At 49.1% G+C, this 13,970-nt stretch overlaps 2 protein-coding genes across 3 annotated transcripts in view; one reads left to right on the top strand and one right to left on the bottom strand.

The window, feature by feature from the left end:
- The first annotated feature begins 27 nt into the window (after positions 1-27).
- On the top strand, positions 28-13,886 carry GDF11 (growth differentiation factor 11). 2 transcript variants are annotated; one of them, XM_030822489.1, is made up of 4 exons: positions 28-532; positions 5,347-5,744; positions 6,260-6,641; positions 13,733-13,886. In XM_030822489.1, exons 1-3 carry the CDS (start codon positions 82-84, stop codon positions 6,638-6,640), a joined length of 1,230 nt encoding a protein of 409 aa, XP_030678349.1. In that variant the 5' UTR covers positions 28-81; the 3' UTR covers position 6,641; positions 13,733-13,886. The 2 variants fall into 2 exon arrangements, with proteins under 2 accessions (XP_030678349.1, XP_012365637.2); XM_012510183.2 differs by lacking the exon at positions 13,733-13,886 and having other exon boundaries at positions 6,260-9,108.
- SARNP (SAP domain containing ribonucleoprotein) overlaps positions 9,336-13,970 on the bottom strand; it is a 66,790-nt gene continuing 62,155 nt past the window's right edge. The window contains exon 12 of the transcript XR_004032296.1: positions 9,336-9,599. The gene's annotated coding sequence lies outside the window, so the exon portion shown is untranslated. The remainder of the gene's footprint in view (positions 9,600-13,970) is intronic.

The raw sequence follows: 13,970 nt of genomic DNA, 5'->3' as shown, positions 1-13,970 counted from the left end.
CTCCCTCCCTCCTCCCTCCGCCCCCTCCCCGCGGGACTCCGGCGTCCCCGCCCCCCAGTCCTCCCTCCCCTCCCCTCCAGCATGGTGCTCGCGGCCCCGCTGCTGCTGGGCTTCCTGCTCCTCGCCCTGGAGCTGCGGCCCCGGGGGGAGGCGGCCGAGGGCCCCGCGGCGGCGGCGGCGGCGGCGGCGGCGGCGGCGGCGGCAGCGGCGGGGGTCGGGGGGGAGCGCTCCAGCCGGCCAGCCCCGTCCGTGGCGCCCGAGCCGGACGGCTGCCCCGTGTGCGTTTGGCGGCAGCACAGCCGCGAGCTGCGCCTAGAGAGCATCAAGTCGCAGATCTTGAGCAAACTGCGGCTCAAGGAGGCGCCCAACATCAGCCGCGAGGTGGTGAAGCAGCTGCTGCCCAAGGCGCCGCCGCTGCAGCAGATCCTGGACCTACACGACTTCCAGGGCGACGCGCTGCAGCCCGAGGACTTCCTGGAGGAGGACGAGTACCACGCCACCACCGAGACCGTCATTAGCATGGCCCAGGAGAGTAAGTGGGCTGCGGGGCGCGAGCAGTGGGGTGCTGGCTCTGGCCCCGCGAAGGGAGCCTTCTGCTCCGAGCGGGGCGCTCCCTGCTGCCCCGGCCCGGAAGCTTTTTCTGCGAAAACTTGACGAATTAGGGAGCGGGGGCTACTTCATAGAAGTTTTTCGAGCGGTGGAGATGGGCTGCAAAGTTGTATGCACGCCTAGTTCCCGGAGGTTGGGGCGGGGGGATATGGGGCGGGTTTCGAGATACTGCCTTCCACCCCCAGTATGCCAAAAAGATCCTTGCTGGAGTCCTGGGAAGCTGGGGCTGGGCAGTGACTCTGTCCTGAAGAGCCGTGGTGGGGAGGCTGGAGAACAGAATCGGGAGGCTGCAGGACCCCCGCAGCCCCAGCTGGACTGCAGGACCCCCGCAGCCCCAGCTGGACTGCAGTGCTCTCTGCTTCCCAGTGGCCCTGGCGCTAACTCCCCACTCCGTTCTCCGTTCGCAGCGTGCCCACCCGGCTGCAGAGAACTGTTTGCTCTCTCCCAGGAATAGGGTCCCAGAGCCCTGTACACCTCCTGGCAGCCCAGCTGGCACTCTTTCCATCCTGACCCTTGTCTCAGACCGGGTATCCCAAGGGGTCGGAAAAGCTGTGCCTTCTTGATACTGACCGAGCTCAGAGAGCTCAACTCCATTCGCTGGGGGCTAAGGACACTCATTGCCTACTCAAACCCTAGTGTTCCATCCGTTATTCGCCCACCCCTACAGCAGCTGGACTTGAGAGAGACGAAGACCTAGGAAAAAAGAGAAAGTAGTAGATGGGGGAGCGGGAACCCAGGCATCCGAGCCCCTGACCAAACGGAAGATGAACATGTAATAGACATGAGCTGCTTTGAAATTTTATGGCCTGGAAAATCCAGGCGAATACTACACCCCCCCCTTTCCAGCTCTCTCTAGGGTCAGGTGACTCCTTCTCCTCCCCCACTGAGGTCTCCCCCCGTCCCCAACTACAGGGAACCAGGCCTCTCTTATTCCCTAGTGGTTTGACAAGGTTGCCCCCTTCCCACAGCCCCCTGCAACACACACAGAGTTTGGTTTTATGGCTGTGAACAGAAGACGGGGGAGACTGGTTTATTGGCAGATGGGTCATAAAAAGCTGGGGGCTGAGGGGAGTCCCAGTGGCCCACCCCCATAGGAGAGGCACAGGAACCCAGGTGTGCATCTGGGAGGCTGAGTGCCTCACGCTGCCCCTGGTATTTCTGCAGACCTCAATTCCACAAGACTTGGTCAGGGCTGTTAAAGAACCAGGAAACTGGCTGTGGGGGTGGGAGGCATGGGGATCTGGTCTGGGGTTCCTCAGTTTCCCTTCTATTCTTAAGGCTTCTGCTTATGGAAGCTAGGGTCAGTCTCAGGTCGACTGAGGGCAGGGGTAGGGGGTGGGATTTCTAGGAAACAGAGTTATAGAGGAACTCAGATGAAGAGTTTGCTGGAAGATGAAGGTTACAGAGAGAAAAGATACTCTAGTCTATGTGGTGTAGTGTGTGTGAAGATTTCCAGGATGGGTGATGGGGCTGTGGACTTCTCCTTGCCCCTAAATATCCTTAGCATCCCTTAACCAACAGGCCTGAGCCCACCAGAGTTAGCTCTGGTAATGGGGATACACGAAGTGAAGGGACCCTGCCTACATGAGTTGGGCTGTGCAGGTGAGGCCTGGGTCGGTGGGGAGGGGACACCAGCTGGTAGGATGCCATCAAAACTTCCAGTCCGGTGCCACCCCCAGGGACGTATTGTACGTCCCCTTTAAGAGCCTAGCTGAGCTCTTAAGAGAGGGAGGGGGAGTGGAGGGGAGGGGAGGGGAGGGAGAGAGGGGAAAAGGAAAAAGAGACTTTTATAGTCTAATCCCCAGGGACCCGCTTTAATAAGAGACTTGTGCTCTGCTAATCGGGGGAGGTGTTTGTCAGCAGAGATGGCCTCCGTTCCCCTCCCCCTCCCTCCCCTCCCCCAGCCCTCAACCCTAGACCCCAGCCCCCACCTCTCCTAGGCTGCTCTGCCTGCCCTAGTTCCCTCTACCCTCTCAGGCTCTCCCACCAAGCCTTCATCCTGGGAACCCAGCCCCCTGCCCTTCTGAGAGCCAAGCCCAGCCCCTGAGTTTCTCTCTCCTCCCCACACCAAGAGGCCCCTGCCCTCTCAGCCCAACCTCCTGCCCTTAGGCCTTCCAGCCATGGTTGGGAGTGTGTGTGTTGGGGGGGTTAGGGTAGGGGGAAGGGGAGGTGGTGTGCAGGGAGGGGGTTGGGCATCTGCTGAAAATAGTGCAGTGACCTCTCTCTCCCACCAGCGCCGCCTGCTAAACCTGACCTGCTGCCTGCCACCAGCCCGATCAATTCAACACAGATGTGGCCCCTTTTCCTCCCCATCAGACCTCAGCATATGTGTGTTGGGGACTCTCTCGAGCCCCGTTTCCCTCTGTGGCTCTACCTGCTTCTCCTTTGTTCCTCCGTCTGTACCCTTTCTATCCTTTCTCTCCTTTACCCCACTAGGTTTAGCTTCCTCCCACCTTTAGCTTTCTAACCATCACCCACTCCTTTCTATCACTGCCCCCGCATCAGGATTCTCAAACTCCCAAACTTATTCTCCGTTTGCCATGCTTATCCCCATGCATCTTTCCACTCTAACTTCTATTTCTCTCCCTATATCTACTAATCTGCCTTCAATTCTAACAGTCTCTTCTCTATTATCTCCCTCACCATCTCCAGTCTCTCCCCTGGCTCTTCTCCCTGCTCTTTTCTTTCTCCCTATGTCCTACCTCCTTGTAGAACTGACTGTCCCCTGTCCACTGGGACAAGTATGTGGAACCAAAGACTTAGATGTAGCCCTCATCTTCAAACCCTGGATCAGCTTAGGTAGAGGGAGGGTTATGTTTAGAGCTTAGTAGAGAATGCGAAAATAGTAGTAGCTTCTCAAATGTTGGTTTGTTTTCTATTTTCACATTCTCTAGTTAATGCTCAGCACTCATGTGAAGCAAGAATTATTATTATCTGTATCACACTGAAGTTTGGTGAGTAAGGTTAGATAGTGGTTAGTAAGGAATCAGGCAGTGATTAAACCCACTTCAATTATAGCCAAAGAACAGAATTTAGATGCCAGGAAGAACTTTCAGGCACTTGCCTGTATAACTTAAGATTGGGAGTTTAGGGAGTTCATTCACTATGTATTTATTGAGTGCTGTCTGGCACTATGGGAGGCACTAAATCTACAATGGTGAGCAAAACAGACACAGTATGAATAACACAGTGTCCACTCTCATGGAGATTAGTACCTAATGGCAAGAAAATAGACAATTCCTATGCTGAAATTTGTAGAGTATGCTATTTGGGATGTTGCTTGTCACTCCCCATCTCACTAGTAGCTTCCCTACCCCAGCTACTTCTGATCTCTGAATTCTCACCCCCCAAACCCTACTCCATTGCACCATCACTGAAGCTCCAGCCAGTAAAATAACTGGACTACCAGGGCCCTGGGACCTCAGAGAATAATCAAGAAAAAAAAAAAGCTATAGAGACTTTGGGTATCATATCCTGAATATATGAAGTTCATTAAGCACTTTCTCATCTCACTTAGAAGGTCCTCTTTCTCCCAGGGTGGGGGTGGGTAAGAGCTGACAGGACATCCTAAGTCCATCCTGATTTTGCAGAACTCAAGACATGGGGAGGATACTTAAAGGCCTAGACTTCCTAACCCTGCTTATATGGCTCTGGAAGCTCATTCCTGATTCTTCCTGTCTAGAGTAAGGATAGACATATTCTGTCCAATGGAGACATGTTGTAGGGCACTCCCAGCTGACTTAGGAAAGGCAGTGAACAGGAGCTGGAATGGAAGCAGAGGCAGATATTTATTGAGAATCATCCATTAGATCCAAGAAGGATCAATTTATGGTCCAGAGCAAGGGGAAATGGGTCAAAATGTAAAGTTGGGATGTTAAAACTTTGTAAAGACCTACTGGCACTAGACTGAGAAGCCAAAGGAAGCTCAGGGGAGAAAAAAGGCATTGTAGTTGATCTGGTGTATTTAATATTATTTCTGGTGCTTTAGGCAAATAGGAGGCAACACCATGGAGGTAATTATTCCTTTCCTCAAGAGCTGGGGGCAGTCATGGTGATGATGATGAAGCAGCAGCTGAAGAAACTTCTTAGGAGAGAGAGAATGGGGAGACAGATGTATAGGAAGTGCTTGGATAGTTCCATTTTGCTGGGTGTTATTCCTAATGGGAGTGAGGCAAGAAGCCTAGATCTGAATTCTGGTTTACATAATGGGATAAATTTAGCTCATGCTCCCTATCTGGACCCTGGGTTATCCCCTCACTGAGGCCATCTGTGTTTTTTTGTAGGGGAGGGATGTGCCAGGCTCTACCTGTCCAGCAGATAAATCAGAGCAGATAGGGGCAAGGTGATGGAAGGGCAGCAGGTGTGATAAGAGGTATGGCTTCTATAAAGAGCTTCAAAGATTCAGAAAATGTTGGAGCCTTACATGGTGGGAAAAGTTGGACAGTAGGGATGGTGGTGGAGGAATAATTTTGCAGGTTATCTGGTAGACAGGAACCTATATATTAGGGCAAGTGGATTAGGAAATAGACACAGATCAGTAAGGCCTTATAGGGCCATCATCCTAAAGAGGAAGTGCTGTTTTAGGTACTGGAGACATGGTATAAGATAGGCATGGGAGAAGGGTAAAGAAGAACTGGAAAAGTCAGGCTGAGAAGTCCAAAATTGCCAATGCCACCCAGGACTACTGATCCCCTACACAAACACCTTTGCTGATGCTGTGCCCTTCTCTCTTATCAGCGGACCCAGCAGTACAGACAGATGGCAGCCCTCTCTGCTGCCATTTTCACTTCAGCCCCAAGGTGATGTTCACAAAGGTACTGAAGGCCCAGCTGTGGGTGTACCTACGGCCTGTACCCCGCCCAGCCACAGTCTACCTGCAGATCTTGCGACTAAAACCCCTAACTGGGGAAGGGACCGCAGGGGCAGGGGGCGGAGGCCGGCGTCACATCCGTATCCGCTCACTGAAGATTGAGCTGCACTCACGCTCAGGCCATTGGCAGAGCATCGACTTCAAGCAAGTGCTACACAGCTGGTTCCGCCAGCCACAGAGCAACTGGGGCATCGAGATCAACGCCTTTGATCCCAGTGGCACAGACCTGGCTGTCACCTCCCTGGGGCCAGGAGCTGAGGGGCTGGTGAGCAGGGGGCCTGAGGTGGTGGATATGTGTAACCTGGCCCTGAGATGGGGTTACATTGGAAAAGGTAGACAAGGAATGTGAAGGAGGTTGGGGACTAGCATTACTTCTCTGGGGTCAGCAGCTGATTCTAGAGGAGGAGTTGAGGAGTGGGGTGGCAACTATTACTTCTCAAGGATCCAAATCAGACAACAGCTGAAAACTGGATTTGAAGGTAAAGGTGTCAGTTAATCGAAGAGCTGTGAGAACACAAAAACTGGCTGTTGAGGCATTGGGCCAAGGGGCTGATGGGGGTCAGGTTGCCAGAAGAGTAAGAATTAGAGATGGTGAGTTGAAGGAGAGCTAGCTAGCTGGCAAGAAAAGTGGGCAGAAGATAAATTCTGGGGGTGGGAGCAATGGAAAAGCTGAGAAGTCAGCAGTCTCTATTCTAATGCCCCTGGCAGGTGGGAAACGAACAGGGAAGAGGAACTGTTCAGGGCCATATCACATTTCTTTCCCCTCTCCCTGACCCTCAGCATCCATTCATGGAGCTTCGAGTCCTAGAGAACACAAAACGTTCCCGGCGGAACCTGGGTCTGGACTGCGACGAGCACTCAAGCGAGTCCCGCTGCTGCCGATATCCCCTCACAGTGGACTTTGAGGCTTTCGGCTGGGACTGGATCATCGCACCTAAGCGCTACAAGGCCAACTACTGCTCCGGCCAGTGCGAGTACATGTTCATGCAAAAATATCCGCATACCCATTTGGTGCAGCAGGCCAATCCAAGAGGCTCTGCTGGGCCCTGTTGTACCCCCACCAAGATGTCCCCAATCAACATGCTCTACTTCAATGACAAGCAGCAGATTATCTACGGCAAGATCCCTGGCATGGTGGTGGATCGCTGTGGCTGCTCTTAAGGTGGGGGATAGAGGATGCCTCCCCCACAGACCCTACCCCAAGACCCCCAGCCCTGCCCCCATCCCCCCAAGCCCTAGAGCTCCCTCCACTCTTCCCATGAACATCACACCCTGTTCCCCGACCAAGCAGTGTGCAATACAACAGAGGGAGGCAGGTGGGAATTGAGGGGTGAGGGGTTTGAGGGAAAGGGGAAGGAGGGGCATAGTCAGGGTGGGGAGTGTTTGAAGTTTGCAGATGAGAAGGTTTGACAAAAAGACAGAGAGATGTAGAGACAGAGTGATAGAGACAGAGGAACAAAAAGAGCAGCAGTAAGAAGGCAAAGAGAGAGAGGCAGAAGAGACAGACTAGGCAGAGACAAAACACTGAGAAAGAGACTGAAATGGAGTAATAAATGAAAGCCCCACACCAAGCCTCCTTTCTTCCACTGGCAAGGTGAGGGGCTTGGTATAGTTTGGGGAGATCCCCTGACTACTCAGTCGGAGAAGAAATCAAAAATCCATTCTTTTTTCCTTCTCTCCCTCCAACAGTGGCCAGGGGAAAGGGAAGTGAGGGCAGGGGCAAAAAGATTTGGGAATTTTTATTTATTTATTTATTGTGACTTTTCATTTTTTTTGGTATTTGGCTTTACTGGAATAGGAGGGCCCCTGCCCAGTGTGCCCCGTTTATCCCTTATTCCCCAAACCCTGCTCTCCCCAACACCTACTCACTTAAGCACTTGTATAAAGCCTCCAGGGTTGGGAATGGGAGTAAAGGGCAAGAGGGCGGACACATGAAGTTTAGTTTCTAACCCATCATCACCCTAACTCAACCTTCTCTGAGCCAAATGGCTTGAATTGAAGCCAGTTGTCATGGAAATAGTAAGAGGTTAGGGTTTAAGAGCTGGGGATGGGGGGGTGGGAGAGAGAACCCTCAACATCCAGGATCTATATAATGAGAGCTACTTTAAACCCTCAGGTCCACCCTCATGATACTGAGTTATTTAGCCAGAGGGTGCAGCCTGCTTATGCCCAAATTCCCTCAGCCAAGAGAGAGACCAAAGAGCCTCTGCTCCCAGCCTCTATCTTCAGGTCAATTAGAAAGAGTATAGAGACCCCAGAGTCCCCTGGGTCTGCAAAGCGTTAGGAGAGGTCAAGAAAGGAGCAGTAAGGAGGCTGAAGGTTACAGGGCATTTGAATCCAAATCACTGCTCTGGGCTAGGGAATAGAGCCAGCAGACCAAGGTGGGAGGGATTCTGGAAGGGGGACATTTTAGTCCCCTAACCCCAAAGCTCAGGGTGGAAGAGGGGAGAACAAGGAAGCAGAGTGTATAATTATTTTTTCCTTTTATTTTTGGAATCTAACAGTACCTGGCAGCAGGGAGGGGAAAAGTACAGTGGGGAAAAGCATCTGACAAGGCCAGTTAGAACAGAGGATGGGAAGGATGGAGACTCCCGGGTTTGGAAGGCTAGGAAGCAGGCAGAGACTGGCTGCCATTACAAGTCACTAGCTAGGCCCATTCATTCCTCCCACAACCCTGACCCATTCTCCTCTGGACTCACTGTGCCTCAGTTTCTTCCCCTCAATGGAATGAGAAATGACAGCACCCGCCACAGCCAAGAGATGAATTCTGAGCACTTACCACGGGCACTTTATGGACATAAAATACCTCTCGCTGTGGGACAGATAACCAGGGCACCAGAGTAGTGGTGAAGAGATGTGAGGCTTAAGAGGAGTCACAGGCTTCAGAGTACAAGTTCCCCTCTGCCTCCCAGCTGGACAGTGCCTAGAAGCCAAGGAGTTGAGAATCTCCTGATCCACACCCTATCCTTACTTCACCACCAGGCCTCTTGGCTCCAGGCAAGAGCTTAGAGGATGTCAGGAGAGGTGGGGATAAGAACCTTCAGCAAAACTGTCACTCTAAGTAGAGCCAGCAGTTACGGGTCTGATAAAAACAGTACTGAACTAAAGTAAAGCCCAAGCTGGTGAGCAAAACTGGATGGCTCATTCTTCCCAAGAGCATGACTCTCCCCCTTGGCCAGTTGGTGGAAGGGGCAAAGGTATGTGACCACCCTTGAGAAGGTGATGTTGGTGAGCTTTAACATCTTATTCCCATTCTTATAGTGAGAAAGTGAAACAAGGTCTTTCAGTAGGGGAATGGGCAGGGCTGTTAGGCTCTTCAGCTTGCCTTCACCCATATAGCAGCTATGCTAACCCCAAGCCTCTCTGGCCCTGTTCTTCATCCTTCCTTCTGCCCCAATCCTGGAGGACAAGACACACCCGGCCATCAACACCACTCACATTTCCTTGGTGGAAAGAAAGGAACAGAGAAGTGAAGAACAGATGATATCTCCGTCCAAGGTCAAATGACTCTTGATCTTGGCAGAGTAGGGATTGGGCAATAAGCATCAGGTATCTTCCCTCTACAGATTCTAGAGAGCTGGGGCATTAAATATGGGGGACACTTACAATACAGCCCCTTAAATACCACCAAATAAAGACCTTTGTGTGTGTGTGGTGGGTGGAGGGGGGGCAGGGGTCTTTCTCTTATGAACATAAATCTGTGAGCTGAAGTCTCATTCCCCTGTTCCTCCCTACCCCCAAAGAGGCACAGAGTAAAGGGACTTGGGGGGCACAGCTCAGCAACCCAGTGGGAGTTAGCACCCCCTCCCACCTTATGATGTGTGTGGACCTGGCCAGTGCCCCTCTGAACATATCATTATTAGTGTAATTATCATTTATTTTGTGTATTTGTTACATTGTGTGCATGACAGCCTTTGTTAAGGGTGTCTGAGGAGTATGGAGCTGACAGGGGCACTGGAATGCTGGGAAAGAACTTCTTCAACTGAGATCAAGGCTTCCTGGAGGGAACCACTGCAAAAAGGCCATCAGGCAGTTTTCAAGTTATGTGACAGAGGGCAAAGATGGTCATAGGGTGCTCTGAGTTTTGGGATGGTCACATGACACAATCCAGCACTTGAACCTGAAAAAAAAAATAAAAGCGGTCAAAGAGTTTAGAATTCAGTGCTGAGCTCTTCTCCCTAATCAAGTGCCACATTTACACCTTGGAGAACCGGAGGCGAAGAGGATCTGAGACAGGAAACCTCGTATTCAATGACTAAGAAGATGGGGTCCTGGAGCAAGACAGAAAACACTAAGGGCATGGTGGTATGAGGTTTGGGACATGCAGGCCAAGGAAGGATGGGAAGAGGACAGGAAACGGGGCACCTAGAACAACCCCTCTCTGAAAAGCTTGAGCCAAAACAGTCCCAAAGACAACAAAACCCCTCTCCCAGCCTCCACAGAATGGAAGATCTAAAGGTTCTCTTGAGATGATCCAGCTAGTGTCCTATTCTCCTGCAGTCCCTGTTCCTAGGTTTCCTCAATGAAGTTTGACAAAAATCTAAACCAACATAGCCATCCAACTTGCCTTGTTACACAAGAGTGGCTAAAATAGCATCTCAAATATTCTTTCAGTTCACTGTAAAAATTTTTCCCATGTACCTAGAGCACAATTCCCCGGGAATATCAGTTGGGAATGGCGAAAGAATATTGCCTGACTCACATTTTTAAAAAATAAGGAAAGCTGGCTGGGCACGGTGGCTTACATCTGTAATCCCAGCACTTTGGGAGGCCGAGGCGGGTGGATCATGCGAGGTCTGGAATTCAAGACCATGCTGGCCAACATTGTGAAACCTCGTCTCTACTAAAATACCCAAAATTAGCCAGGCGTGGTGGCATGCACCTGTAATCCCAGCTACATGGGAGGCTGAGGCAGAAGAATCGCTTGAACCCAGGTGGCGGAGGTTGCAGTGAGCTGAGATCGCGCCACTGCACTCTAGCATGGTGACAGAGTGAGACTCCATCTCGGGAAAAAAAAAAAAAAAAAAAAAAAAAAGGAAAGCAGGACCCAGTGGTGTGCTCCTGTAGTTTCAGCTATTCAGGAAGCTGCAGCAGGAGGACCATTTGAGGCCAGAGGGTCAAGGCTGCAGTGTGCTATGATTGGGCCTGTAAATAGCCACTGTACTCCAAGCTGAGCAACACAGTAAGACACTGTCTCTAAAAAAAATTAAAAATAAGGAAAGCTCCAGTGACATCAACCTGATCCAGAATTGGGGACAGCGCTACTGCGGGTTCAGTGTACTGCCATGTTTTCCCTGTCTTATCAGTTCTATCAGCACATTGACCCCACCCAAGACCAACTACAAGACTGAGGCTGGAACTGGTTGAGTAGCAGAAGTGTTATGTATTCTATCTTCCCAAGGGAACCATACCCACATCTACCCCCAACTTTGGCCTGAGCTGAAAATGGGTTTTCTCTCCTTGTGGCTCATTTGTTTCCTATATTGAGAGAACACCCAAAAAAAGACTACTCAAGATGACTTTTTACAAGTCTTTTCTTCTTTATCCTAAAACATCCTCCAACCGAAGGCATGAGAAGCTATGCTATACTCTGACCTTGCCTATATTTTAAATGGCAGGGGCCCCAAGCTAAGAATCAGCAGGCAGTGGCATTTACAGCTTCTGGTCTGTAGTGGGGTAGAAGCAGGAAAGTCAATGCTCCAAAGCAACAATGTCCAGCTTTCCTGCCAGTGAGCTGGGGTTGAGGGAGTGAATGGGACTCTTTCTGCCTTTTCTTTTTCTCAAAATACAGCTGCATAACTGGGTGTATGCACACACAAACATGTTCAAACTAGGGCACTCACACCTAGCTAGAACCTACTCAGGGAAAGAAATATGTATTTCCACAGTACCCTGATCACCCAGTAAAAGCTAATATTTATTGAATAATTACTATGCAAATTATGGTAAGCAAATTGTAGTGTGAATACATGATATGAGAATATCACTCAATTCACACAGCAACCTTCACAATGGGTTCCTTTTGGTACAGTCTGAAAAGAGAATGATTATCTGCCCAGGGTCTCAGAGGCAGTGTGGTAGAACAAGAAATTAAACCTAAGTAGTTGCTAAACAATATTACATTCTAATCTGTCCTATTAAAAGTGATCCGGGAGGTAGAAACCTAAATACAGGAACAACATAAGGGAAAGAGATAACAAGAAAGTTGGGGACACCCTGGACTCAAAGAATCTGGAAAGATGTGAAACCTGTAATTTTCAATCCCTTTGGAAGGGAAAAACAAGAAAAGTCTAGATATGGCAAGAGAAGGGGACGTTAAATTTTGGGGGGATTCCAATAATCAGAAATAAGTGGCATTGCCAGAGGCCCTCATATAAGAGAACAGCAAAAAAGTTATCCTCCCTTAAGTTTCTCCCTCACTCCTCAGGTCAGACACAGCAAGAGAACTCAGCTCAACACCAAGAAGTCCTGCCCTTATTCACACCTTCCTTCCTACAGCCCTCATCCTCACAGAAGCTTCTAGCCTCTATCTTCAGCAATGCTTAAGAGATGGGGTGGGGGGGCTGGGCAGTTTAGAGTGAGAGTGGAAAAAAAGAGAACAATCCTACAGAACCATAAAAAAGTACAGATTTACAGCTGAGGAAGCTAGTTCTCCCCACAGCTTTTATAGACTCCCTCATTAAGAGCTTCCAGGTATGCAGAGAATGTCACAGCTTCAGGAATTGGAATCAGTTAACCACATATGGATGCTGGATCAGCTATAGTAGGGAAACTGGGGGATAGGAAGGAAGGGTACTAAGATCTCAGGTAAACAATTACAAGCCTCAATGTCTGTTCCATCTCCAAATAGAATTACTATTTTAAAACTGAATTAGGAAAAAGGCATCCTGAACTATTCATGCTCAAAGAGTATGTGGGGAATGACTATAATGAGATAGGAAGGGGAGGACTTCACCTGGCTTGGAGGTTAGAGACTTCTGACCAACACAGGAACAGCTGCTGAAATGGGATGAAAAAGGTTAATAAGAAAAAAAAAAATCCTCACAAATTGGAAAACACTGTTCAAAGATCTAGGGGAAGTAAGATGAGTGAGGAGAATAATTAGGCTTCAAGAAGAGAATCCTGGCAAGTAAGGCTGAATATCTTTCTGGAAGGTTATAGAGGATAAAGAGACAAAGTGAAGAAAACTTCCAAAAGATCCACTGTTCCACTTCATAATCAGCATCTGCTCTATTCTCTCATGTATTTTTCTCTTTTTAAAACCATATTCAGGTAGAAACCATTAGTGAATCTATAATCTCTCAAGTTACAAATCAGATCTATTCTGTTTTCAGATGAAGGCAGAGTAGAGAGAGGAAAAGCTAGCCCCAAGATCAGAGCCTGAGGTAAAGAAAAGGGAGGTAGACAGCAAAGAGGGAAAAAGGGAAGGTCATTCCAATTGTAAGGTTTATTTGGTTGAAGAGGTGTCAAAAATTTAACCAGCATTCCCTTTTGTTCACTTCTCCAAGTCTCAGAATGGGGCAAACTTCACAACAAATGGGCAGCAGTTTTTGGATCTGCTCTCCAAGGCACACTTTTTCTAAAGTATCTAAACTTTAGGTCCCTGCCTTCCTCACCAACCAGAGACTTTAGAGAAATAAAGAGATATCTTGACATTAGAAAGGTGATCAAACTATTACCATTTCATTAAGCACAAAACCAGACAGGTTTTAGTAGAAATAAGGATAAAGGATTACACCACAGCAACATGGGACCTGATCATAGTACCAAAGTTTTCAGGTAAGGTGCCAGGCTCCTAAGTCTTATTACCAAAAATAACTCAAACAAAAACCAAGCTTATATAAAGATTAAGAGGAGAAACTCTGCAATAACATATCCAAAAAGATTAAGCAGATTTCAGATCTACATGAACTTGAAGCCTCCAGTTCCACTGCTTATGTTCCCAATGACTTAGCTAACAATGCGTAACAGCTCTGACATCCTCTGTCATGCTTTGATTCTGCATACAAAATTTCTTCTGTCTCTGAGGGATATCCAGCCCATCTCCCTTCCTGAACTGACTGACCAACATAGTATCGTATCACATCACCCTTGAAATCAGGGCCCTTTTCCTTTAATGTGGGAACCTGGACTCCATTTTATCCAAGAAAAAGTCTGCATTATTAGCTAATAACAGAAGGCTACTAATCACTGCCCTTGTATTTATGTCCTTTGCAACACCTAAAACCTCCCATGTTCTCTGTTTTATTTCAGCGGGTCACTACAAGCTGCTGGAGCAAAGACTTGGTGGGTGGGTAACTTAACCTCTTCACAGAGGATAAAAAACGCTTGTGAGTATGACAGAAGGGAATAAATAGGCTTAAAAGGTAAACTCAATCCTTTTCCTTGTCTTCTCTTCTAAGGGATAAAGGTGTTATGGCCAATTCTCTATAATATTTGCTCCTAAAGCTCCCCTTATCTGGTCTAATCTGGCTCCAATAAATCAAAGGAG

This window comes from Nomascus leucogenys, chromosome 11, assembly GCF_006542625.1.
Source record: "Nomascus leucogenys isolate Asia chromosome 11, Asia_NLE_v1, whole genome shotgun sequence".
Lineage (NCBI taxonomy): Eukaryota > Metazoa > Chordata > Mammalia > Primates > Hylobatidae > Nomascus > Nomascus leucogenys.
The sequence above is the reverse complement of the archived record's forward strand: the minus strand, read 5'-3'. Positions and strand labels throughout refer to the sequence as shown.